General features: G+C 36.1%; 1 protein-coding gene across 1 annotated transcript in view; it reads right to left on the bottom strand.

Annotated features, from left to right (window-relative positions):
• Positions 1–27,401, bottom strand: part of TLL1 (tolloid like 1) — a 199,835-nt gene that overhangs the window by 30,019 nt on the left and 142,415 nt on the right. The window contains exons 11-17 of the mRNA XM_034772660.1: positions 20,747–20,849; positions 18,866–18,982; positions 17,456–17,601; positions 11,157–11,352; positions 9,428–9,553; positions 5,399–5,559; positions 2,255–2,435 (exon numbers count right to left, since the gene is read on the bottom strand). Of these exons, the coding sequence (XP_034628551.1) occupies positions 2,255–2,435; positions 5,399–5,559; positions 9,428–9,553; positions 11,157–11,352; positions 17,456–17,601; positions 18,866–18,982; positions 20,747–20,849 (1,030 nt within the window). The remainder of the gene's footprint in view (positions 1–2,254; positions 2,436–5,398; positions 5,560–9,427; positions 9,554–11,156; positions 11,353–17,455; positions 17,602–18,865; positions 18,983–20,746; positions 20,850–27,401) is intronic.

Below are 27,401 nucleotides of genomic sequence, written 5' to 3'. Positions count from 1 at the left end.
GATCAGAGAGAGAGAGAGAGAGTTTTTTCTATCCCCACTACGCAAAACAGGTTTCCCTTTAACTAGAAAAACATTTTGGTTCAGGTTCATCGCTAGTATAAGTTCCCTGACTTTAGTGAATTTAATCCAGAGATAAATTTAGCCCTTTAAAAAAAAAGTGAGTTTAAATTACCAGGAAAAAATGGTTTGTGAACTAAATTAGTTTTCAAAACAGAGACCAAAGAAAAATAAATAAATAAATAGTCACAGAATTTGACAAGCCCATCCTTTGAACCCCATGAACAACAACCCTCCCCAACACACTCAGTTGTTCTGAGTGCTTTTTAGTACAAACCTTGACTACTAATAGGGTTAACATTCTTTAAACAATTCATCTACACTTAAAAATGTAAAAAAGAGATTGCTTGTTAAACAGAATCTATATTCAATATGTTCATTATCCATAACTTTTGGGCTACAGCTAATAAGCAGATTACAGTGAATACCAGGGCTACTTTTGCTATACTGCACCTCTATAAAGGTATCAAAATAATAGGGTTTAACTCAGAAATATGTATACTGAATACTACCAGTGATCTGAAAATGTAGGACTAGATCATGCTAGCCACTAGCCCTTGTTTACAGGATAATACACACTGCCTTTAATAGGTAACCCATAAGCATGTAAATAAGGACTATTCACTCAAGGGTTTGCAGGATGGGCCCCATAAGTTTCATGTGCATAGATATTTAGGTACAAATACATAGTTAACCTTTACAGCTTTATGACAATCTAAACTGGCATTTTACAAGGAAAAGTAACCTTCTGTGACCTTAAAAATGTCATTTACATAAACCAGAAACTGATCTCAATGTGTCTGCAGAAATGTGATTATCAGCAAATAAAGTATGTTTAAAGCTTTCAGGAGGTAAAACACTTGTTAATATCTTTGTGTGATGTATGGGAAATATCATTTACTTTGCTCTTTCCTCACTGCTAGAATAAACCATCTGAGAAGGCATAAAAGAAAACATCAGACTTCCTTTCAGGGCTGCTAAACTTTAAACTTCTTGTCTACGTACATTACAGCTTCTGACAGATATTTTTCCCACTTTGTAAAAGATCTAAGCAACATCACTTACATAATATGCTGAACCATACTGTTTAACTTTCCTACAAAATGTATCATGCATTCCTCAGTTACTGAAACTATCCAGACAGAAACTGCGTTTACTTAGGCTTTTACAATATAACATTTAACCAAAAGCACAATAATAAAATAAGCTAATAAAATATTTTCTACATACTAAACTTAAGTATATTTCTAGCTCTGAAGAACTTGAATTTCTTATCAGAAAATGAGAGGGTAAAATTCAACTCCTAGATGCAGTAACTGATATTTTTAATTACACAAGAAGAATTCCAGTACTATTAACAGAATGTATCCTGTCACATGGAAACATGGTTATAACAGAGTCCTAAGTGGGTGATTACTATGGCTGTGCTCCTCAAACATTTGCGTACAGGCTTTATTCATATGAATAGTCCCATTAAAGTCAATGATGCACATCCTCAGCTGGTGTAAAATGTCACAGCTCCATAGAAGTCAATGGAACTATGACAATTTATACCAGTTCTGATTTGCCACATGGAAGCTACCCATGTACTTAAAGATACGCATGTTCCTAGATGTTTTCAGAATCAGGACTGGTTCTTCCATAAACCTTTAAAACGTTCAAAATCAAGCAAGAAAGATTCTACAGTATTTAACAAATACCTAGCAAGAGACAAGTCATAAATAATGCAATTTAATAAGAAAAAGAGATAACGAAAGCAAAATACAAATGTACTTATATTTTGTAATAAATAATTTACATCACATTATGATTGGGATTATTAAACAAACAAACAAAGAAAGAAACTGGGGTAACAGAAGTCTGTTGTGGTAAATTCTGGGCACACACTTTGAGGTTTCCCTTCTCTTTTACCTCCCAGTTTGTGTATATCTGTAGAATATGGGTTTGGATTGTTAGGGAAAAAAACCCTCCTATTTCAGCTATTTCCCACAATATACATATATTTCAATTCTAGATAACTATTGTTATATTTTATTAACTTATTAAATTGAACCAAAAATTAAAATTGTAATCAAAAGGAGAGAGGCCTTTCACATTCATCTCCTGTGCAATGAAGAACACAACCTGTGAAAAAGATTCACTGCATCTAGACACTCTATACTCAGAGTATCCATAGTACATGAGTGATTTTTAATACCTGAAAAGAAGTGGGCCTTGAAGCCTTTCTTTGAGACTGTGTTGTCAGATCTGAACTCAATTCTCATATTGTTGTATTGTGATGTGATAACTTCAGGCACTTCCGTACCACAAAATTTACCATGCAGTTTGGAATCAGAAGAAAGGCCACTACGAATCTCCACGTAATCATATTTGCAAACCTAGGAAAGAGAAAGATTTTTGTATTGGTTAGCCAAAAATAGATAAAAATTCCATACAAGTGCCTCTACACTTAAAATGTAAGATCTTCTCTTGATTTATGTTACAAAGTTAATATTTTATTGACTTTTCAATATTTAATATTTTTGCATCTTTTCTGATACTCCTTTATAAATGTTTGTTGATTTTGTTTCAATATAATTTTAAACACTACAACATATTTAAGTTCTTAAATGACATGTTTTAAGACAAAGTTCATGCATTAATATGTAGTGTCTACATTGTCTACATTTTACAGTGTTTAATAGCTCAGCCATTTTAATTAAAAAGGAAAAACTCTGAAGACATTAGACTGAGGCCTCCAAATGTTCACTTTGAAGAATAAAGTCATCTCTGAGTCATAAACATTTATGGGTTCTGTATGCTTGCGGATTTGTTATTTTTTTTAACATCCTATAATCTAAAATATATTACCTTTAATACGGAAATTCTGCAAGCCAAGTCTTACCCATTGTAAATTTAAGAACACATTATTTTCTCATGAAAGTATAAATCTGCATTGTTAATAGTGTCACTTCTTTCTCAACAGTGGCACTGATATAATTTAGAGGACTAATTTGTGTCATTTTCACTAGGAGGTTTAAAAAAATCAGCCCTTATGCAAGGCCTACTACCCAGGATAATACTTTCAGTGCATAATCCCATGTCTATATAAAACCTTCCACTTCAAAAACTTCTAAGCTTCTTAGGCTCAACTATCAATCATTTAATCAAAAATGTTCCAGTTGTATGCAATTAATAGCTTAAGAGAAAACAGTGGCCGGGGAATTCATACAAGGCTTAGATTGTGCATGAAATGAAAGCATGAATTTTATAAATCACAATCTTTATTTTTTTAAACCACACAAAAAGATTATTTTGGCTTTTGTTACTATCTCCTTATGGACTATAAAAATGATTTCCAATGTTTTGCCATAATGGAGGGAAAGGTTTAAAGTGCTTATAACTACTGGAATCACTTTCACATGTTACCGCTGTGGAATGCAGCTAATTCAGTCATAATAACTCCACTTAAATAATATTAAGAGTCTTGCTTAATGCAACAGGCACAAGGAAATACTGAGTTACAATTGGAAGTCTACTTTAACTCACCTGAGTTAAATTCTCAGCTTGATACCTGGAATTTTCACATGCAACTCCCAATAATGTGAACACTGAAGATAAAACCCAATATCCACTGCTAAGCCTATCAGTATGACTTAAGGTGAATTTTAATGCTTTTGTGGGTTTAAATTGGAAATGTAATATTATTTGAATGTAGGCTTAGTGATATAATTTCTGTTATATGGCAGTATATAAAACATTAATAGAAGTACAAGTATATTAAAATTGTATTTATTAGAAAAGATGTATATAAATATATCCAGCTAATTTAAAATTATTTATTCAGCAAAAACAATTTCATAGTTAATTAAGTCTCATAATAAATACTGGTAAGTATTTAAATCATTTCTAACATGTGGACTGTAGGTACCCATTTTATGTCTGTATTTTTAGACACTATATAAAATATATTAGTGGCCTGATATACTATAACAGTTTCTTCTGGATAACAAAGTACTGACATTCACAACTTCTGTTAGTATTATCCATCTAACATCTATTTTTAGCAACACAAGAGAGGAGAATGGTCTTATGATCAAAACACAGGGCTGAGAGTTAGGAGATCTACAATTTTTTTTCCACAATCTGCCAGTCATAAATCCTGTGTGACCTTGGACAACTGACTCAGTTTCCTCATCTGAAAAATGGAGACACAAACTTAGAGCTGGATAGAAAACAGCAATTTTTGGGGAAAAAAAGTTTGCTTAATTTATTTTTCTTCTAATAATGATATTTCTTTATTTCATAGGGATTTGTGAGGTTTTAGTTATTAACGGGGTGGGGGAGGATGGAGACACAATAAAAGTCTTCAAGTAAGTAAAAGGTTGTTATAAAATGGAGGAAAATAATTTTTTCTCCTTATTCACTGAGGACCAGATGAGAAATAATGGGCTTAAATTGCAGCAAGGGAGGCTTAGGATTGATATTAGGAAAAACTTTCATCAGGGTAGTTAAGCACTCGAACAAATTACATAGAGACACTGTGGAATCTCCAACATTGGAGGGTTTTAAGAACAGGTTAGACAAATTACATGTTCTATGGGTATTATCAAGACCATTTAGGGATGATCTAGACAATAGCTAGTCCTACCTCCGTGCAGACTAGATGACCTACTGAGGTCCCTTCCAGTCTTACATTTCTATGATTCTATGTCTGTAAAAGACTGAGATGCTGTATAATTAATTATCTGAAGCCAGGGAGCTTAAAAAATAATAATAAAAAAAATCAGAGAATTCATTCCACAATCCAAGTAGAAAGTTTATTTTGATATTCAGTCTACATGCTTTTTTTACTTATTTCATTCCATTGTTCCTTATTATACATCCTGTTCCACTCTAAAAATTACTTTCCTTTCCTAGGATTCTCACCTTGAAATGGTTATAGATGGCTATAATGCTCCATTGCTCCTCATTTAACCAAGTTATATATACTCAGTATTTTTATTCTCTACGCCTAATTCAGTTCCTCCAGATTTTTGTCTTGTCTTGAATTCTCTCCAATTAGTGGCTCATCCATTTGTTTTGTTTTAGTTTGTTTACAAAAAAGCCAGCTGAAGCTCAGCAAAGACATTTATTTTAATAAATCTACATTATGATACTCATATCTTAAAGAGAGCAAGCCATGCTATGCATGTTTTGAAAGACTCCAGAAACAGTCCCAAACTCAAAGTCAATGAAAACAGGAATTTACATGGAAATTGTCAGTATTTGAAGCAATGGTGTTATATGAGACAATTTCTATTTTTGAACAATCCTGCAACAGTTGACGAGTTTGTATAATTCTCAGTTCATGGTTACTTACTTCATTCCCTTCTAATTCAAAAAACTCAAACTTCATTGAAATTCTGTATTGAGTGGGAGCAACCACCTGCCACACACAGTTTTTGTTTGGAGGATATTCTTTGGGCCATCCTGGCGTGGTTATAGTCCCATTTAGCTTTGTCAGAAGTCCCCCACAAGCAGCTGTAATGTAAAATGAAAAGGAAGCACCTCACTTGTTTGCAGGCTCCCCTGAAACCACATTTTGTTATTAACAGAAACATATGAAGTAAGAGATTCAGCCCTCTCAGACATTATTTGTATTACAGTAGTACCCAGAGAGACCAATCACGATCAGGGCTCCATTGTACTATGACACGAACACAAGGAAAGAATAGTCCTTGACTTCAACAGCTTACAATCTAATTTAAGACATTTGAGTGCATTGAAACACTACACAACACTTTATATCACATTCACCCTTTTCTCTCTCACCCAGTTCCATATACCCACACAATCCTCCCAGATCCTGTCTCTTCATCTGTATTTCCCAGGCTCCATGGGACACATCACTCTCTGCTTCCCTCACCCCTTCTCCTCTACACACTTTATCCCTGATGCAAAATCTGTAAGGGTGAAAGATTTCAGCTGTCCTTTCAGCATAGGTTGTATAAATGTGCCTTGTCCTTGCCAAAAGGGCTCTTCCCCCAGTGATGGTTTATTAATGATATGAATGATGGGATGGATTGCACTCTCATCAAGTTCATGGATGACACTAAACTGGAGGGAGAGGTAGATACACTGGAGGGTAGGGATAGAGTCCACAGTGACCTAGACAAACTGGAGGATTGGGCCAAAAGAAATCTGATGAGGTTCAACAAGGACAAGTGCAGAATACTGCACTTAGGACAGAAGAATCCCATGCACTGCTACAGGCTGGGGACCAACTGGCTAAGCCTTTTCTGCAGAAAAGGACCTGGGAATTACAGTGGACAAGAAGCTAGATATGAGTCAACAGTGTGCCTTTGTTGCCAAGAAGGCTAACAGCATATTGGGCTGCATTAGTAGTATTGCCAGCAGATCGAGGGAAGTGATTATTCACTTCTATTCGGCAATGGTGTAGCCACATCTGGAGTACTGCATCAAGTTTTGGGCCCCTCACTATAGAAAGAAAGTGGACAAATTGAAAAGAGTCCAGCGGAGGGCAACAACAATGATTAGGGGGCTGGGGCACATGATTTATGAGGAGAGACTGAGGAAACTGGGCTTATTTAGTCTGCAGAAAAGAAGAGTGAGGAGGGAATTGATAGTAGCCTTCAACTACCTGAAGGGGTGTTAAAGAGGATGGAGCTAAACTGTTCTCAGTGGTGGCAGATGACAGAACAAGGAGCAATTGTCTCAAGTTGCAGTGCGGGGAAGTCTAAGTTGGATATTAGGAAAAACTATTTCACTAGGAGGATGGTGAAGCACTGGAATGGGTTACCTAGGGAGGTGGTGGAATCTCCATCCTTAGAGGTTTTTAAGGCCTGGCTTGACAAAGCCCAGGCTGGAATGACTTAGTTGGGGTTGGTCCTGCTGAGCAGGGGGTTGGACTAGATGACCTCCTGAGGTCTCGTTCAACCCTAATCTTCTATGATTCTACGGTGCTCAGGTATTATTCATGTACAAAGCTTACTTTTGTTAAAAATACAGCTGTTCAAATAATATGGTGAAAAAATCAGAATGTATTTGGGAATAAATTATCCAAATTCTATTCTACGCTCTCTTATTCATGGGGTTCATACTATTTTATTCACAAATATTTACACAGTCATCAGGTGTTTCTACAATATAATGAATACAGAAAGTTTCATTGCTTCACCTTTTTTCAGAAGAATTTCTGCTAACTTTATTAGTCATTCATTATTCTCCTGTTAAAAAAATTCAGTCATCCAATCAGGCCGCAGAAGTGTACCATATGACCAAACACACAGCACAAATAGGAAGGAGTGACTAACTTTTCAGCCTGAGGGTCAAACTCCTATTTCAAAAAAGTCAAGTCAAAAGTCACAAGCAATATTTTGGAGGCAGATTCTTTACCCTGATTCACTACATTTGTGACACTCAGGCATTGCTAAGGAACCTGAAACCACCTATACGTACTCCCCCACCCAGCATGGAGGTATAGAACCAGCATATCAGCTCCTAGTGGTGCAGAAGGTGAGTTGAAAGCTGGATGTTGGTTGGAACATACTGCACTCTGGTTATTTCCATCTGGTTTAGAAAGCCTTGGGGATCATGGTCAGTTGGCATAAGTTAGACAGATCCCTAAGCTGCTCTAACCTGGGGTGGGACAAGAATGAGGGGAGCTGCAAGTGTCACACCCCAGGGACTCCCTTCCTGAGGGTCCCATGGGAAGGCAAATCCCCATTGGTAACGAAAATCTGTCACACAAGTGGCTGTTCACCCTCAAGTTCTCCTTTCTTTTCCCTCTCCTGGATTACCCTGAGTGACTGTGTCAGGAAGGAGGCAATGGAGTAGCCAGAGTTAGTCTCCTACCTTCTCTGAAATATAGCCAGAGGGGAAGCTGTTGAGCAGGTACACTAGGGAAGGGATAGCAGCTCTCAAGAGTGCTTCCAACTCTCATCAGAGCTGGTTCTGTATGGGAGCAGTGGGAGGTAATTTCTCCTGAACGGTCTGTTTTAGGGAGTTTTCTGCAAGACCCTCCTCTCTTCCCTAGTCTTAACTGATCGAGATAGGCACCCAGACAAAAAAACACTTTTTACAATTGGATTGGGATACACTTGTTCTGGCTTCCAGTATGAATCAGCAGACAAGCCCTGCATCTCCATGCAGGATCCTGGAACCAGACATCCCATGTCATAATGCGTATTTGGAATATAGGGTATTTTTCATATGTATGTTGAGAAATTTGAAACAAAACATCATGATGGACTCTTATGAGCCGTAGTACTCATCATGTCAATGAGCTAAGGATACTGAAATGTCTCATACATTTCTAATACTATCTTTAAAATAAAGCTCAAGGAAACTAAATACAAAATAAATAATGAATGTTACTGTCATAAATCTGGTTTAATCCCACAATATCAAAGAATTCAGAGATAGTACCCATTAACTTCATCTAAAGAGAGCCACATCACTGGGCAATGTTCTCAGACCGCTTACAATACTTAGGCAAAATAGATGAAAGAAGGATGGTCTAAAATGTCTCATGTCTGAATTTACTAGAATTTGTGAATTAGCATATGATTATCGCTATTTTAATGACCGTAATACTGAGCATCATTTAGTGTGCATATATTCAGTGTTATGGGCAAAGAAATATCTTAATCTAATCCTAGTTTTGCAATATCTTCCATTTAAGGGCCTTTTTGATTTCTTCAGATGATTATTAAATCTAGTTTCCTTGCTTTTAATAAAAAGCTTTGATATCAGATTATATTTCAAACAGGACTTTTTAAAATGAAATGATAAGTAAAAGGACACTCTAAAATAACAGTAGAAACCCATTGCAAATCATTAAATTTTGGCAAACGAGGGAGCAAGTGAACAAATGTAGTTATAAAAGCAAGGATAACATATCACAAACCAGTATTTCATTCATTTGACAAGTGAAGCTTAGTTTTAATTACAATACATTGTAGCAATGTATATTTATGTATGGAGTAAATTTATGTCAGATAATTTTATAAGAATAATGAAGTCTTTGAAATATGAAATCTCAGTGTGTTGCTATGCTGTTAAATCCTTCCTAATACACACAGAGAAAATGCTCTTTTCTGAAGGCGAATTATGTAGTGTATGGATCAGTGAAGTGTGAATTAATAAGGTTCTACTGTACATAATTTTCCAGTTGAATAACAATAAAACTTGAACAGGATAAATTAGTAATTAATACTAAATGAATAAGACTATTATAGACAGACATTGTACAGTGGAGGATATTTTTCAAGCTGCATGCCAATACCTATACTCACTAATGCATAAGCTTTAGTATGCAAAAAATGGCTTTATAAAATGACATACCTTATAAATTTTAGGACTTCTTTAAATTAGCAGCATACTGTACCTTCACAACTCTTTTTGTCAGGTCCAAGTTCATAGCCAGGATCACAAGCACACTGATAACTACCCAAGGTATTCACGCACCGCTGTTCACAGCCCCCCTTGTCAGGTTTGGCACATTCATCTTCCTCTATGAAGACATAAAAGAATGGAAAAGGCATTAATTAAAAGTCTTTACCTTCCCCATCTCTAATTGTTGAACAGATTGATATTATCTGCAGCAAGTGGTGTGCATGCCATTGAACTTGTCTATATAGCACATCATCTCCACTGACTGGAGCATTTTTAAAATCTTAAAGACCTGAAACTGGGTAAACAAAACGTATGTTCCTCTTTTCCACTACAATAGCAACTGACAGCTACAGACCTAATTTATAAGCACTTTGTGGCCAGCATACAATGATTTAGGCAGCAGCAATCTAAAGGTTGTGTAAAGTACTGAGAGAATGATTGGAAATCCTCAACAGGGTCACTTGAAGGGCACTTTTATCTCCAACAGAATGAATTTGTACGTTATCCTGAACTCATACTCAAAACCAGATTAACAGAATCCTCAAATCCCAGTTTTCATTCTACTGATATTAAAGGAAATAAGATGCATCAGAAAAAATGGAATACAGAATTATCTCTGCTAGCTGTGAAACATGCTCATAATATTCATGCTCAAATACGCCTGAGATGTAGTATATATCATTTCCTTGCACAGTGGCAAATATGAAGAATATTCTCATTTGAAATAAACACTGACAATTATTTTCTCCTCTCCCACATCTGTATAGAGTGAAAACTGATGGTAAGGGCTAGATCATCACTAGCCCTTTGTAGCTGGGCAAGAGAATAATACGGGAGAGTAGGTTACCTGTACCATGGGTTCCACACAGCTTCTACATCCATACCCTGTGCACACAGGCATCATCATCATCATTATTATTAATAATAATAAATACAGGGAGGACTGGATGGAGCATTGGCTTCATGTTCCCACCACATTAATGTAGTGACTGTGAAAGCACTGGCATGGCAAGTGATAATACTACACCAGGCACTAATCCTGCTGCAGTTTATTTCCTCCCTGGAGCAATGAGTAGACTGAAAGGGAAATTGTGACTCTCAAAGTCAAAATACGCTTCCTGAGCTCTTCCTGGGGCAACTCCAGTATGCCCTTGCCCTTGCTGGTGGTGGATAATAAAGTGACAATGACTTAAGCGATTAGAAAAAATGATACATTTTCTATTTAAGAGAAAGCACAAACGTTCATAATAATGAACCTCTCAGACAATACCATTCCTATTCAAATTTTATTCTTTCAATTATTTTTTATAGACCTGCAACATAATATTCCTCTAAACATATTTAAGAGGAGTGATTACATCTCTATCAAAATTCAACCAATCATTCGAAGAAATTAGAAAGACAGACTGGGTTTGATTTTTCACCCCCTTGCGCCTTGGGTAGTCATTTACATGTGTGCAGAGTGAGTGTAAAAACACTGCCGTTTTGATCGGTTAACATTTTACACCCAGTTTGCCTAGGTACTGATGACTGAATAAAAGAAGAGGTAGTAAAAGGTAGTGAAAAATCAGGCCTCTAATCAGAACAGAAACTAAAATAATATTAATTTTGTATTCTACCAATATTACATCCTTAATGTTCTCTGTAACAGAGCAGACAAACAATCGTAATTCTTCTATATTTCAATACTATAGGAGAGTCAATCCCCATATAATACATACCTTTAAAAAAGTTAGCAGCAAACCCTGCTTTGTTAACTGTTCCATCAGAAACAAACTTCATCCACAGGGTATTAGAGGTAGCTCTAATATCTTCTGGCTTATCATAGCCACAGAAATGGCCAATCAAACGACTATTTTCGCTGGTTCCATCTCGGACTTCTAAGTAGTCATAGGCACAGGTGTCATGTCTTTCGATCTATAAATATACAACAGTGCTCTGTTTAACCAGGGACTAACACATAACTAAATAAAACTCCTTTACATTAAGTGGAATAGAAAATGTTCTTTCCTTTGGAAGACCATATCTATGGTCATAGAGAGTATAACAACTGATGGGATAAAAAAGAAACGTTCTTGATAGGTCTGTGTGTTACTACACTCACTTTCATGAACAGAAGCAAAATCTATTGAGATGTTGATAAGATACAATAGCTTAATTGCAAAAAATCCGCTGTCTAAATAGCTACAAAACAAGGCCCCATGTACTCCACAGTAAGCTTGATCTAAACTCTATGGAAGACCTGGTTTCTGCACAATCTAGTGCAGAAGACTAGTGATTCAGTGGCAGTTTTTGACAAATAAAGAAATTTAAATTTTATTGAACTGAATATAAAAATGAACTATAATCAGGAAAGTATTATTTTTGTGTTATTTAATTTGATGTTAAATTCAATTTATTTTATGCTATCCTTTCATTTTCAATGTAGTGCAAAATTCTGCATTACTGCTTTCACCCTGCATAACTATATTCTAGAATTTGATGTGGGAAGCTAAATGTACTGGCAGTGAATAGAGTTTTAGGCACCTAGAGAGTGTAGGAGGCAGATTGGAATTACCCACATTTGCTGTTAAATGGTGAGCAATGAAATAATTAATAGTAATGACACTTAAAATGTCATCATTACATCTCTGAAGCTGTTAAGTTTCCTGTTTCACTTTGGAGACTCCTGATTTCAGGTGACCTCTCTTGACTCTTCCAGGCAGCTGACTGAACCTTTGACATATAACAGGAGAACCCTAGCAGGACTAGAAATATGTGGGTAGGACATCTCATCCACACATCCTGCCAGAAGACCTCAGACCATAGACACAATTTTGTGTATGTCTTAGGTTAGAGTGCCTCACACTCCCTACCTAATAGTGTGTAGAGCACCTGTCAGAGTGGGAGTTGCAGCAGAGAGTAAAGCAGCCGTAGGACCTGGAGATGAGCCTTATGATCTTATATCTCAGGAACTGCAGATAAACTCCCAAAGAGAGAGACAGAGAGAGAGAGAGAGAGAGACAGAGACAGAAAATCTCCCCCTAATGCAACCAGAACTCTTATGGCTGCTTTACCTTAGGCTTACCCCATAGTTTTAGAATTATGGAATACAGGTGCATGGAATCCTGCCTATAAATAAATTAACTAAATCCAGGAGAATAAAATTATATCTTCTGAGAAAACCTGTTATACAAACAAATGGCAGGATTTCTGTTTTAAAAGGAGATTTCTTAGTTAAGCAGAAGGCTCAAATCAAATCTATTAACAGAACCACCCTTTTAAAAAAATACAAGCGAACTAAATCTCATTCCCAAATGGATTTTTTTGTAATATGGAATTAAACCTATTAATATAGTCTATGACAGTTTTGCTGTTCATTCATTTGGTTGCTGAAATACTATACCTACTGTGTATTATGAGCAGAACTAAGAAGCTTTTGCTTAGTACATTAGGATTTCTGATTCTTTTATGCTCAGTTTTGTTTATTTCATTTTTAAAAAAAAAGAACAAATTTTGTCCCTCTTGTACAAAACTTGTTAATTTTCTAATCTAAGTCTCCAATATTGCATACACTTAAACATACATGTAACTTTCCCCGTGCAAGCAGTCCCATAGAAATGAGTAGGACTACTCACATGAGTAATGCTACAGGGCCTTATGTGTTTCCAAGCTCAGGGCCTTAATTAATTACAGATATCCATTTAGGCATTTTGATCATGAGCAGTATCAGAACCAGAGTGAGGATGGTGATAAGAAATATCATAACAACCTGGGGCACAATTATCGCTGTACTGACTTCAATAGGAGTTTCACGTGGACAACTAACGTTGTGGTCATGCATGTGTCTATCTGAGCACCAGTTTTTCAGAGATTTAGAGGGTAAATTTTAAATGTATTTCACATTCCAATTTTTTTTAAAGTTAACAATTACAATATGCAATTATGTTAGCATTATTGTATTAACAGCAATAGAGTAAAAAGCTATTACATTCAGATGTAGGGGCTATCGGCCTGCTCCAAAGCCCATTAAAATCAATAAAGGGTCTAACTGTATTATTTTTTGTCCACAGTTCACTTTTACAGGAGCATAAGTCATTCAGCAATTCAATTTTTTTTCTCTGATAGAGGAACATTGTTCCACTCTATAGGGGAGTTTGGAAAATACTTTTATGGGCCAAATTCAGCTCTAAATTTCATGTGCCCAACTTCCATTGAAGTAAAACACTAGAATTTCCTTTCTGAGCATCACCTTTCATTTTTGGCAGAGGAAGAAAGATAAAAATCTATTTTGGGCAGTGGTAAATTGCTAAACATCTAAGACTATAAAAATCAACCAACTTATAAAGTGCTATTGATTTACACCAAACATTCAAGTAAGGTGATCATTTGACAAGATTAATTTATTTTTAGTTCAATACCACTGCAAGTGGTTCCAATACTAATAATCTTTAGAGATTAACTAGTTACAACCTGAAATACAAACCAGAAGTTAAATATAGTGTTTTTGGACACGTAATAAGTAACTTTAAAACCCTTTGGCAACAAATGAAAAGAACTGATTTGAACGGTGTTTTCCTTATCTGAGTCTCATATTTTAGGACATTATGGTGTTGTGTTATCTGGCAGCGCTGCTGTGCAAAGACCTGCTATGCTAAACTACAAAAGTCTGCTATGCTTCCCAGTATAGAGTTTGATCCAACACCTATTTAAAGTAATGGAATGACTCCCACTGAGTTCAGATTGGGCCCATAAACCTTGTTTATTGGAGGGTTAAAATGTCATTCCTTCAAATTACATGTGGGTGAAGAATGTGGAAATTGTTAGTAAATAAATAAAACATATTTTAATTTTTACAGCAAAAAAAAATGTAGATGTGTTGGTAGCATCAGCAGTTGAAGGCTCCTGAAGAAAGTCAGGGCAGCATGACAGAATGAGGATGAAGGAAAGCCAGAGAAACCCTCTCGATGGAGGCAGCAGAAGTGGCCGGAATGGGGTCTCCAGGTGGGACTGCTTCAAGTGGCCATGCGGACCCAGAGAAACTGGTTGGATATGGTCCAAAAGAGGTTACGTCAGGTGGGAACTTGGCAGGACACTGACCCATCCTCCCAAACCAACCTGTTCTATATTATCTCTTCCTTTCATGCCCAAATAGTGTCTCACAAGGTGAGTTAGAGGAGGGTTCTCACCAGATCTAATGGTTTGGTGAGACAAGCAGCTCAAGTCCAATTCAGCTTTCTCACATTTAGCGTTTATACAGTGTGTGGCAATTGGAGAAGTAAAAAGTAGGAATGCACAGAACTCCAACTTTCCTTCCCCGTCTGGAGATAACACCACTGGCAGAACAGTCTGGATTCTTATTTTCAAAATTTTTACTGTCTCAGACAGTTTCTCAGAATTTATTTTTCAGCCCCAGAATAGTCAATAGCCTAGTGGAAGGGCTCTCACCTTGGATGTGGAAAATTCAAGTTCAAATCTGTGTTCTGCATGATTTGGACTAGCAACTTGGGACTCCCACATTGCAAGTGAATGCCCTACCACTGGACTATAAAGTCACTCTCTCTTCTGAACCAATGAATAATTATTTATACAAAGTGGAACATCTCCAGCTAGAGAGACTCAGAGAGATTGAGAGAGACTGATTAAGTGGAGTTAATTATGCTAATATTTATGCTGCTCTGCCTAAACATCACATAGTACAATTCCTCTATTCCTGCTAAAGAAGAGCCGGTAATCCTACACTATGCAGAAGCTGCAATGCCCACAGCAGGCAAAACAAGATGACTCAGTGATAAAGTCTGAAGTTCTTGGCTTTTCTGGGGATTTAATTATAGACTGGAGGTTATTTATAAAGTTATTTCACTGCATTGTGTGCAATCAGAATTTATGAAACAGAAAAGCACCTTTCAAAGGACAAACACATTTTCTCACAAACACAGTGTAATAACTTCTGTCTGCCCTTTACTATTTTTGGACACAGGGACTTCTGATTTTTAAATCACTTTTCTGTTTTGCTGGGCAATGCACCAAGTATATAGAAATAAAGTGACATATTTGAACTCATATTTGAGATAATTTTGCTACAGTACTGTTATCTATTTAAGGATATCTGATACCTTTTGTCATTAGCAACAGAACATTCAAAATTTTTCTTTTACAGATACATATGTTGCCTACAATAAACCTTTAACACTCATGAATTAATACATTTGGGGGAGGGGTGGGTTACAGTTCAGCCATAAGTATATCCAATATTGATTGCATTTCTTTTTTTCATTTTATCTATTTCTTTGAAATCTTTTCCAAACACTTGCTGTCTCTTGAGTTTTCAGCACAAGAGGAGGTGAAGCAAAATTTCTTGAAAGAAGGAGTGAAACCAAGTTATGAATGGCTTAGTAAACTATGCTGCCAATATAAGCTTAAAGTTGGACATTGCTTGTTTTGTTTATATGCCGCAAAGGGATAATCTGTTGTTGTTTTTTTGCTATTTCAGAGAAGACAAACTGATTCCTCGCAGGTAGTAATAAAAATCAGAACCACTGCTCTATATTTTTGTTAGTATAGCTATTGCAGGAAAGGCATTCCTTGTCCATTAAACAAAGTAATCTTGTTTAACGTCAGATTTCATAGAGCTGTCCTAATCAATCCTGATCCATTATAACAGACTCTCTGTATTTAGATATAGAAAGGTATTATTAAGAACTACAGTATTACTGAAAATACTGTCCATTTAAAACAATTTTCAACTCTGAGCCAGGACAGTGAAAGCCTAACTAGCATTCAAAATGATCCTTGGGCAGGGGAAGAGCCTCCTGCCTTACGTGGTATGGGACATCAATTTAACTGACAAAAAGCTGGAGACTGCAGGTAACACCTATGAATGTTTATAATGTTTTCTAATGTTTATAATATATGGTCATTACAAATGGTAAATTTTGTCACTGAGGCCTGATCTTTTGATAATTCCATGCCAGAACTTCCATTGATTTTCAAGGGTGGTACATCACTTAAAGGCAGCAAGACCAGGAACAAGAGAGATGAAAGAGCCAGATGTTTTTTCACGGATGCACAAAGGGACTTGGGCATTGCAATGCTAAGAGTCACTTTTAGGCAGATAGGAAATCAAAGAAATACTACTGAGATCCACAAAACCTGAGTTAGTCTCCTAAGCTCCCTATAAAATGAATGGAGAGAGATAGGGACCAAAGAATGCAGTCCTCAAAAGCCAGTACAATAGGCTGGGAGCCACCTAAAATACCCCGTGGGAAATGTATATTGCAGTGGAACCAAAACTGTAATTAAATCACCAAAACGCAAGGTTTAGGCACCTAAGTATCTTTGTTAGTCTGAGCCCTAGTTCCTAAATTCATACTCTAGTGAAATATTTAAACAAAAAGAGTAGACAGAACAAGTATTACTAACTTAGCTGTGAACTTCAAACCAGCACTTATAGAATGTATAATGGGTTGTATGAAATATCAATTGTCTGTGTTAGGGAAAAGTTTGCTGGCCTGTACCATTCAATAAAAATGTTTATAGAGATCCACTATAGATATGTTAAATTTGAAAAAAAATATGGGCTTTTAGACCATTTTAAGAATTTGGCTTTTTAAAATATACAGTACTTGTTTCTGCATAATAAAAACAGAAAATAGTGCTTTCTTTCCAGAAAGGCATTCCTTTTTTTAAACAATTAGATTGAGAAAAGAAATAACAGCTCTATTATTTAATAGAATCCTAAAGCAGTCTTGCGAAACAGGATTATGCATTTGTCAAAAGAAACTATTGTCAGTATTTAAAACATTCCAATTCAAATAGCACAGATAACGTAAAACCCCTTTAATCTTCTTGAAAATTTCTGCAACAGGAAAGGTCCCAAGGAAAGTAAACTTCAGCAGTAGACTTTTTTTTGGGGGGGGGGGGGGAAGGGGGCAGCAGAGGAGAGAATTCTTTGTTTCTTCATTGGTTTAATGAGGATTCCCTTAAATGGCACTGTCAGTTATCCACTAGCTGGTTTGCTGAATCAGTTAAATGGCTTTACCTCAAATGCCTGAAAGGTTAATCCGACATTGTAGTTCTCTGACACTGTTATTTTCCACACACATTCCTTCATTGGTCTGTAGTCATCAGGATAATTAGGAGACTGGATCTGGCCTTCGTTTTTGTGGATCTCACCTCCACAGATTGCTGATGAGAGCATAAAACTCAATCTAAGTATATTTTCAGGACTGACATTTTCCCTTCTTCTTGAACTGACATATTTTATGTGGTGATGAAATGATACAAGAAAAAATGTACAAACTTTAAAAAGGTCAAATTGCTGAAATCAAGCTTGGTTGTATAAACTACTGCACATTTTCACAGAATATTTAATGTTTTTAATAATGCAGTACCTTTAACACTGGAGAAGACTGATATTTATGATTTGTGACTGCTTAAAAAGGCATTAAAATTGTCACAAAATAATATCACTTTTTATATGCTTTTAGGGTTATGTAACATACATTTCCCATCAATAGCCATGTCCATATGTAGTTTATTAGCCTCAGTAAAACAGAATATTGAGACAGAAACTTCATCCTCTACATCTATGAATCTTTACCTACAAACTACAGTCTGCGCCTGGAAACACAAACATTCTGAGTTCAGTGAAACAATTCACATGAATAAGGTTACTCAAATGCATAAGTGTTTTCAGGATTGGGGCCTACCCTCATATACTAAACATCTACTCTTTTCTACTAAACAGTGTTAAACTGGGCTTCACTGGTATTTCAAGAAGGTATCTATTAACGTTCTCATTTACTTAAACTACAGTACATGCAAGAACAGAACCAGATTTTGTGAAGGAAGGTGGGGAAGTATAGAACTAAAAGTATAGAACAAAACATTAAATACATTTTCTCTTCAACGCTACCTCGTAAACAAGACATCCAACAAGAAATGTGCAAAACTCCCCGCTCCCAAAATTTCCCATGAGAAAGAGATAGCCACATTAATTTCCAAGGTGTCATTAACAAAATGGACTCAATACACCTGAACTAAAGGAAAATGGAAATTTTCCTATGTTTGGTAAGCTCGGTGCAGAAATGTAGGTATGTGCTAAAGAATAGATCTCAAAATCTATTGAGAAAGTTTAAGAGAGTTTCCAACTACCATTTAATTAAGAATTTAAAAATGTGCATGATATACTTATGACCACCATTACTGATGTTATTGGAAAGGATGATGTCTGTAATGAGATCATATTGGCAATTTCAAAATTATACATCTGTGAAGTTGATGGCCCATAACAAAACAACCAAAGTGTTTTCTTAAAAAGTAAGAAACTAATTTCAGATGAAGTTAATTTAACTATTTATCAATTCCCACATTTGTCAAGATATTAATGTGTTTCTTGTTAATCGTTATCCATATGATTAAGTCATCTTTAATATTCATAGTGACTTGCCTTCATAAACTGCTGCAAAACCTTTTCCTACCCAATTGCTGCTGCTACGGAACTCTATCCACATTCTGCTGTCAGTAGATGTGAGTACTTCTGGTAGTTTGTCACCACAGAACCTGCCTAAAAACAAGCAATGAATAAGCATACTTTATGTAATCTTTCAGGACCAAATCCTACAAGCACTTACATGTGGGTTTATCTTTATAAACAGGCTTGGAAGGATTAATTTTGTATCAGTAAATGTTGATTTCACCATACACACAAATCAACAAAAATATTTCCACTGATAATAATAGATATGTACAGAAAGGCAAAGTAAGAAAAAATGTTCCTTGAGAAGTTATTAGAGTTTGATTTAACAATATTTACTTTGTACATTTTGACATATGATGTTGACAGGGTTTAATGGTTATAAAACTTTACTTTTTAATTCTCAACAGCTACTATCATTAAATAATTATTGTCTGACCCTCTCCCCCCTGTTGCCTGACGCCGCCCCCCCATAATTTCCAACCATGTACATTTAAATTCAGTAAAAATGCTTTAAAATACATTGTAGAGAGATAGAGAGATTTTATTATAATATTGTTGGTGCTATTTTTCACAATTCCCAGGCTCCTTTAGTACTATGAGACCACATGTAAAAGTCTAGAGGGATTGGGGGGCAATCTTTCTAACCATAATGAGTCAAACAATATCATACTTCAAACCTGTCACTGATCTAGAATTGAGCATTATGCATCCTGGATCTCATACTGGAATAATGTCAGCAAAAATTGAGGAAGAATTCCAATTTTGTGGGAGAAAAAATGGTAATGTTCTCTCTATATATTTTTTCTAAATTTAAAAATGACAGCTTTTTGAAGTAGATGGGATTAGTGGGTAGACTGCAAGTATGCTGGACAAAGACGTATAATATAGATAATTTATCATATGGATCTGCACTTTATCACATGGACATGAATACCATTACTGTATTTGTGGTAGCATGCAATATATTTCTCAAATTCCACAGAATAGCTTTGGCCTAAATTTTATTAGTTAAAAAGGCCAAAAATATATAATCCAGTTTAACAACTCTGTTGTTGTTTGCCTACATTCTACTGAAATACAACCTGAAGCAATAAGTACCCATGCCTTTAAAAAGGATGTGCATGCATGCAATACACACTACATGTCCCAGCATACCATACCTTTAAAAAGGATGTGCATGCATGCAATACACACTACATGTCCTAGCATACCACGGCCTGAGCATGGCATGTTGGAGTTTCAAATCTTCCCAGCTAAACCTCTATCTTTTTAATGAAAAGGGTGTCTCATGGGCTGCATTATTGACTTGCAAGAAGATATTGGTGCGTTGAATGTCCATTACTCAAACTGAAAGTTCTCCTCTCGTAACCACAATAGAAAAACTACAGCGACAAAGCTGATGAGTAGAACTTTACAGCTGGTGTTCTAGTCACAGCAAGTCAGTTACCAATTATGTACACTGGTAGTGCATGTGCCACTGACTACTTACTCAAAAAATTATTCCTAAAGTTCTATAATCAAATCTATAGCAACCTAGATATTTAAAACAGAGAAATACTGCATGAGCCATTATTTTAAGTACACACATAGTTATTTGTCATGCTCAGATTCAAGCATCTACTTAATAACCGCTTGTTCCACTGAGATAAAAGTTTATTTCCTTTTTTGTTTGTTTGTATTTGTTTGTTGTCTGAAGGGGGAATTTTTATTTATTTTATTTATTTATATTTCCTGAGCATTTTGCAGTTTTTCAAAGATTTGCAAAGTTATTGTGAATAGAAAACAAGGAGTTGAATTTCTGCATGCAAACTATACATTGAACAACAGCGGAGTGGGAAAACGGTTTCATACCAAGCAGAGGTGATTTTCTCCAGTAGCCATCTCTTACTTCAATATAGTCATACCAGCAGAGACTGCTCTTGTACAGGTCCATTGTAGTAAAGTTTAAAACAATCTGCAATGCAGAGGAGAGTAGCATGCCATATAATTAACTTGGTTGTAGTTAGCACTAGAATATAGACAGCCCAACCAATATGCTGTGAAACCAAAGTCATACTGATCACCCTTAAAGTCTCGCCAATTGCCTAGATAGTTAAATAGCTAGTCCTTTGGCAGTATCCAAGTTATTTACTATAGTAAGTATAAGAGAATACCACAAGTACTGATGTAACTTTGTGTAAGGTAAACTGGCAGGCTTAAGGTTGACCACTTTAGCTTAACAGTTTCCAGAGTGTTTTTACTAAGAAATCCAAATGTGAAAGTGACAATACAGTAAAATGTTGTTCTAACATCATCACATTACATTATTGGCTATTACTTCATCCCAAGCCTTGTTCCATTCAGTGAATAGGACTTTAGGTCATTTATAACATCCCTGGGTATAAATGTCATTTATGGACATAAAATCACCATGATTCTCTTTCCCTTATTACTTTGAGAACTTGCTCTACATTCAAAAACTATGGGGTGTGCATTCAGTGTGATGACATGACCCGTGTTGAACACAACACCATTTAAAAAAAAATTGGATATACTGTCACTTTTTGAACAAAACCTAAATAAACTTATAATAGAGTTTCACTTAGCAATATCAGAATTTGGTGTATATGTGAAACTTCAGAACTTGCCGCTTCTGACTCACGCTGAAAAGAACTGAGTATATCCATAAATACACACACATTTTTTTAGTTAATGACACAAGCATTGCTGGAGGAGCATTCAGAGTAATGCATCAGAGCATCCCATTTTCTCCAGAATTATTATACCCTATATCATCATAACATGTAGCTTTTCAACTGAAATAGTTAATTGAGGCCACACATTCACAATGGCCATAGGTTGGTTCCTAGCTCACTAGCACTGCCTTAGCAATCTGGCCTACTCTATGTGAAGCTAAGTATCTCTCTCTTGTAAGTGGTGGCATTGCTGTGAAATAATGGCTGTAAACATGTAAAGCATTAGGAGCATTAAAAGAAATATTACTGTAATCCATTGCTAAGGTCAAAGTTAATACATTTTGGTTTCACTTAGAACTTATTTTGGTATCCTGAAATTAACATACTTTGTAAGGGGGATAAAGGCAAGAGCACCATCACGTAACGATGATTCTTTCAACCAGGTCAGATTTAAGAGAAGGTCAGCATAACAAGAAGATAAAGCATCACTCATTGCAAGTTTAGTCTGTAAAATAGTTTCTGGAATTCATAGGCTTTCATTCGCTTTCATTTTCCTTCTTTCCCCTTATTCCTTTTTTAAATGTAGGAAGTTTGATTCTGAACATTCAAACTAACGCTGGAAACAGTTCGGCACCCACGTCATATGGTTAACTCTTCATGATTTCAGTAGGAGTTACACACATGTAAATAAGGATAAAATTGGGTCCAGTGGGCAATGGGGAAAGCAGCCCACTTTATTTTCTTGCAACTGCATTTTGTTTAAGAGATCAAAAGTCTTTTTAAAACAATTCCTCACCAATTCCTTACCAAAAATATTCAACAAAAAGACTGATCCGAAGCATACTTGCACAACAGAAAATGTCATTACAGACCCTGTGCTACAGACCGTTTGTGTGTGTGTCATGTGACTTTAATACTGGGTACTCACATTTTAAATATGCTGTTAGAGAGGAAACATTTGCTACTGTGCACTAATTTAAATTTCACACTACTACAATATATTCCCATGGCAGCCACATACCAGCTGCGTTTGTCATTTAAAACTGTCAGGGAACTCTCTTACTCCAACTGTGATGAGAAAAAAATAACATTTTAATCTGAACAATGGACCCAAATAGTCACTTAAAGGTTTGTTTTCATTGCTTCAAGGTGTACTATATGTCCCTTTTAAGGAACATACAATACAGTATTTATCCACAAATCACAATCTTTCCCAGGCAACTTGATCTTGTAATAGAAGATAAACAATTAGATATTGTAGGCAAACTAATATACAGCTTAAATATAAGTGACTGAGAGCAATTGAATACCAAGAAAAGGAAAGAAGTTTCAAGTAAAGAAAAATTGGTTTCTTTCTTATTTTGGATAGCCCAACTTAAAAGTTAAGCAGTACTGGGAAAAAAGTTAGACAGACACTCATTTAAAACACTGGGTAAAACCTCCCCAAGAAAATGAAACAATGGGATTAAACAAAATCAAGGTTAAATTCACTGGTGCACAATCTAGCCATCTTTTAATGGCTAGATTGTGCCTTTAACACAGCCCTGCACAGGGGTGGTTCAGAGCACCAGGGTAAGCATCAGAAACCCTTTCCCAGAGCTCCCTGGTGTGCTACAGGGAACATGAACTGCCATGCCCACTTAATGAGTGCAGCAGTGCTTTATGCAGCTGTCCAGCTTCGCTGGCTGGCAGTTTGGGGCGGAGGGGGGAAACAGAGCATGCTTCTGCCTGCTCCCCATCCACTTAGGGATATTATAAACTCTGTGGAAAGCATCTTGAAAACAGACCTGCACTCCTTTAAAAGTGCAGGGACTGCAACAAATCTGACCAGTCCTTACTTGATTTTTGTGTCCCTTCCCCCTTACTGTATGGGACAGCCAGAAACTAGCATTAAATTCCTCAATCTGCAAGCAAAGAATTAATATTTTCAGTATAAATTTTATAAACTGGAAAACATAAAACATTTAGATCTCATTTCATCATCTCACAAATGAACAGTTGTAGGAATTCCGGGTCATACAATAGAACCTCAGGAGTTACAAACACTTCGGGAATGGAGGTTGTTCATAACTCTGAAATGTCTATAACTCTGAACAGAAAGTTACAGTTTTTCTTTCACAAATTTACAAATGAACATTGACTTAATACAGCTTTGAAATTTTACTATGCAAAAGAAAAATGCTGCTTCCCCTTTATTTTTTTCGTAGTTTACGTTTAACACAGTACTGTACTGTATTTTCCTTTTCTTTTTTTTTTCTGCTGCTGCCTGATTGAGTACTTCTGGTTCCAAATGAGTTGTTTTGCTGACCTGTCTGTTCGTAACTCTGAGGTTCTACTGTAGTTATTTCAGAAGCTAAAATCTGTAATGATGGAATATTAATCAAATTATATACTAGGCTTAAAACCTGAGCCTAGGGATCAGAACTGAATACTTTAAAATCAGTCACAATTGTTCCTGAATCTGCTGTACATTTTTCTTTATTACACAATCAGTTACCATCTTTTCATAGAAATTGTATTAATTATTTGCATTGGAAGATATAAAGTTTTAGGTAATATTTTAGCTCTATTTTCATACTTCAGCTGTCTATTTTTTATCTGTTGAATCACCTTTCCATGAACTTCAAAAATAAAAGTAAATATAGTCTTAATGGAAAACTAGTTCTAACAATCTCTTTCCATTAGGTAACATGCAAGTGTTGATAAGACCCAGGATGCATTTATAAATGTCTAATTCAAAGAGATAATGAAGAACTTTAACATTTTATTCACTCAATGAATGAGATGACAAAGAGCTTTGTTATGGGAAACACACCATATCAGAACTATAGCTTCTTATAATATTTCTACAGGATTCCTTCAATGCTACTGTATTCGGTTTTATGGCTGTTGAACTACTGAGCTAAAAATGGAATGATTCGTGGTCAGAAATCAACATGAATATATTTAAGGTTCCATTTTGCAACTCTGCAGAAATCTGGAGAGCTGGAGACAGGCAGAACAACAGTTCAAGGGGACAGGATGACTGAAAGTCTCCAGAGAAAGACAATCAATGAACATTTGTCAGCACAATTAAGAAATTATTGGTTACATAAGCAAAGTCAGTCATGCCATTGCAGCCTCAAATAGAATAATATATCATGCCTCTTATTTGCTGGGATGAGAAAGAACAAAATACATTGTGGAAACGGGGCTATTCTATACATTTCTGCAAGGATTTTTTTAATTGAATATTACTTTCGTAATAGCTGAGGATTAGTTATCCTCTTTAAGCAGCCATATAAAGGCTAAGGAAAAAATAGAGAATATTGAATATTGCATATTCAAAGGGCCAGATCCAGAGAACATTGGTACAGTTTAGCCCCCTATGCTAACTAAATCCTCGGAGCCAGAAAGCAGGGATTCACCCTTCAGATGGCAGTGCTTGTTACCAATACCACCCCTTGCAACCTCATCCCTCTTAATTTCCTACCACCAGTGACCTCATAGAGGATCTGTGTTAGCATAAGTCCGTGTGGATTCTGGAATGAATATAGGGAAAAAGTAACACCCCACCAAACTATGTTGAAACAATATACTGTTCCGTCCAAAGAAACCAGAGCGCGAGAAGCCAGGAAGTTTGGAGTTAAGACTTCTCAGTCGATCATTAGGTCACATCTTATTTTAGGGGAAAATGAGTATGAATGCAAAATCCCAAAACAAACGGCACTTAACATTATTGTACCATTTATTTCAGTGTTTAAAAACAAAGGAAGTAAAATACAAACATAATCTTGCATCTGAAGAAGTGAGGTTCTGACCCACGAAAGCTTATGCTCCCAGTACTTCTGTTAGTCTCAAAGGTGCCACAGGACCCTCTGTTGCTTTTTACAAACATAATTATGTTTCACTTGTTCCTTCATAGGGAATACAATGAAATAAGAGACTGATGTTCTACCATCATCAATATATTTTTGATGAAATGGACCTAAATATCTGTTTCTGAGGCATTGTGTTGTGTATGTCAATTAATTCTTAGACCCTGATTCTGCCAACCCTTGCTCACATTAAGGACCTTACTCTACAAGTATTCCCATTTATTTCAAGTAAGATACAACTTAGTGTGAAATGAGGCAGAAATTAATCCTTTGATTTTAATACATGGAACACTTACACAAAATGTGCATATTCTGCTCTCAGCTGCTACAGAAATCAATGGATATTGTTTCAGAGCCTGAGGATGGAGTTGAGACTGATAAATACTATATGTCATATTAAAGTATATTTAGGGAATCATTCTCTGTCCTTCATCTGTTTTTTGTCTTCTTATACTGTAAGATCTTCAGGACAGGTGCTCTCTCTTGCTATGAGTTTGTACAATGTCTAGCATAATAGGCCCCAATCCTAGTTGGGGCCTTTGGACTCTGCAACAACATTATAAATATATTATAATAAACCTAAGGTCCTTAGAGCCATTCATATAAAATTGCATATGTCCTAGAAATCCTCAGAAAGAACTGCTTTCTAACTTAAACAAAACAGCAATGATTAAACCCTAAAACTGTATATATTTATTTATTTTACTAGAGAAAAGTAAAGAAGGTAGGGCATTACATTTTTGCGATGGTAGCATTAACTGTGTTGCAATGCAGGTAGTGGGGATGTAAAATTATCCCTCCAGATGTATTTGCTTCCTTTGTGCAAACCTTCTCCTATTCAGCCGTTTTTATTTGCCACTCCCTACCAGCCTGCAGTGCCACCAACATCCTCCGAGCATTTGAGACTGCTTATTTTTCATCCTGTTTCACATGCCTGCCAACAGGAGGAGTAATACATTCCAAAAGGCTTTGCTTTTATTCATAACAATGGCAATAGCTCTCACATCTCTCTGGGATCTATCAGTGCATCAGAAAACAAACATGTTCATTAGGCTGAAGAGACACAGACCTTGAAAGAACTAAGAATATAGTAATTTTGTTTTAAGAGAAGGAATGGGAGAGCAGGGAATGGCCTGAATGCAATATCTGGTGGAATATGGTGGATTTGGGTTTATTTTACTCTAGTATGAAGGGTACTTCTTAGTTCTTATAGCTCTCTCTTCAAAGCTGTATCAGTTTGCTTAATATTGCCCTCCTAATACCCTTTCCATCTCTTTAAAATGTACTTGTGTATTTTTTTCTGCACATTTTGTCTATGGGCAAACTCTCCATACCGCCCTTCATCCCACTGAAACTGTTTACTTGGAGGGAGATCAATATCCTAGTAAATAAATGAGAACAAAATATGGTAAAAGCTGGAATGCCCTAGAAAAGAAGAGCCGGCTTGTGCCTTCAATATCACAGAAACTTTGCGAAAGGAAGCCTCGTTTCCTTCCCCTACTTAGTACCAGCCCAATAATTTTCTTGATCCATTTTTTCTAAAATTTACACCCAGGCTGAGAACTTGGACTCTGCTTCAGCATCATGCAAACTTTCACAATGAGACAAACTCCTGAAATCAAGGTATACAAATTCTCCACTAGAACACCACCAGAGAACACTTACAATGATACATTTAAAACTCTTGTAGCTTCTTCTTACTTTCCATTGTATTATATTCAATTTACAAATATAAACCCACTGACTGCATTAAAAGTGCTGGTATTAGGTAGGCTGCACAGTCAGTCTGGGTTTCACCATGCTGCACAACCAATGTGCCTCAGCCCCGTCCTGGAAGGATCATCCATGCAGATGAGAAGGTATTTGAAACTCCATGCCCATTAAACCCCTCTGCCTTTAGGCTGAGGCTGTCAATGGGGGCGCAAGTTTTGATGGGTTTTTGTGATATGAACATCTACCTACTAAGAAGTGGAC

Source organism: Trachemys scripta, chromosome 5 (assembly GCF_013100865.1).
Source record: "Trachemys scripta elegans isolate TJP31775 chromosome 5, CAS_Tse_1.0, whole genome shotgun sequence".
Classification (NCBI taxonomy): Eukaryota; Metazoa; Chordata; order Testudines; family Emydidae; genus Trachemys; species Trachemys scripta.
The sequence above is the reverse complement of the archived record's forward strand: the minus strand, read 5'-3'. Positions and strand labels throughout refer to the sequence as shown.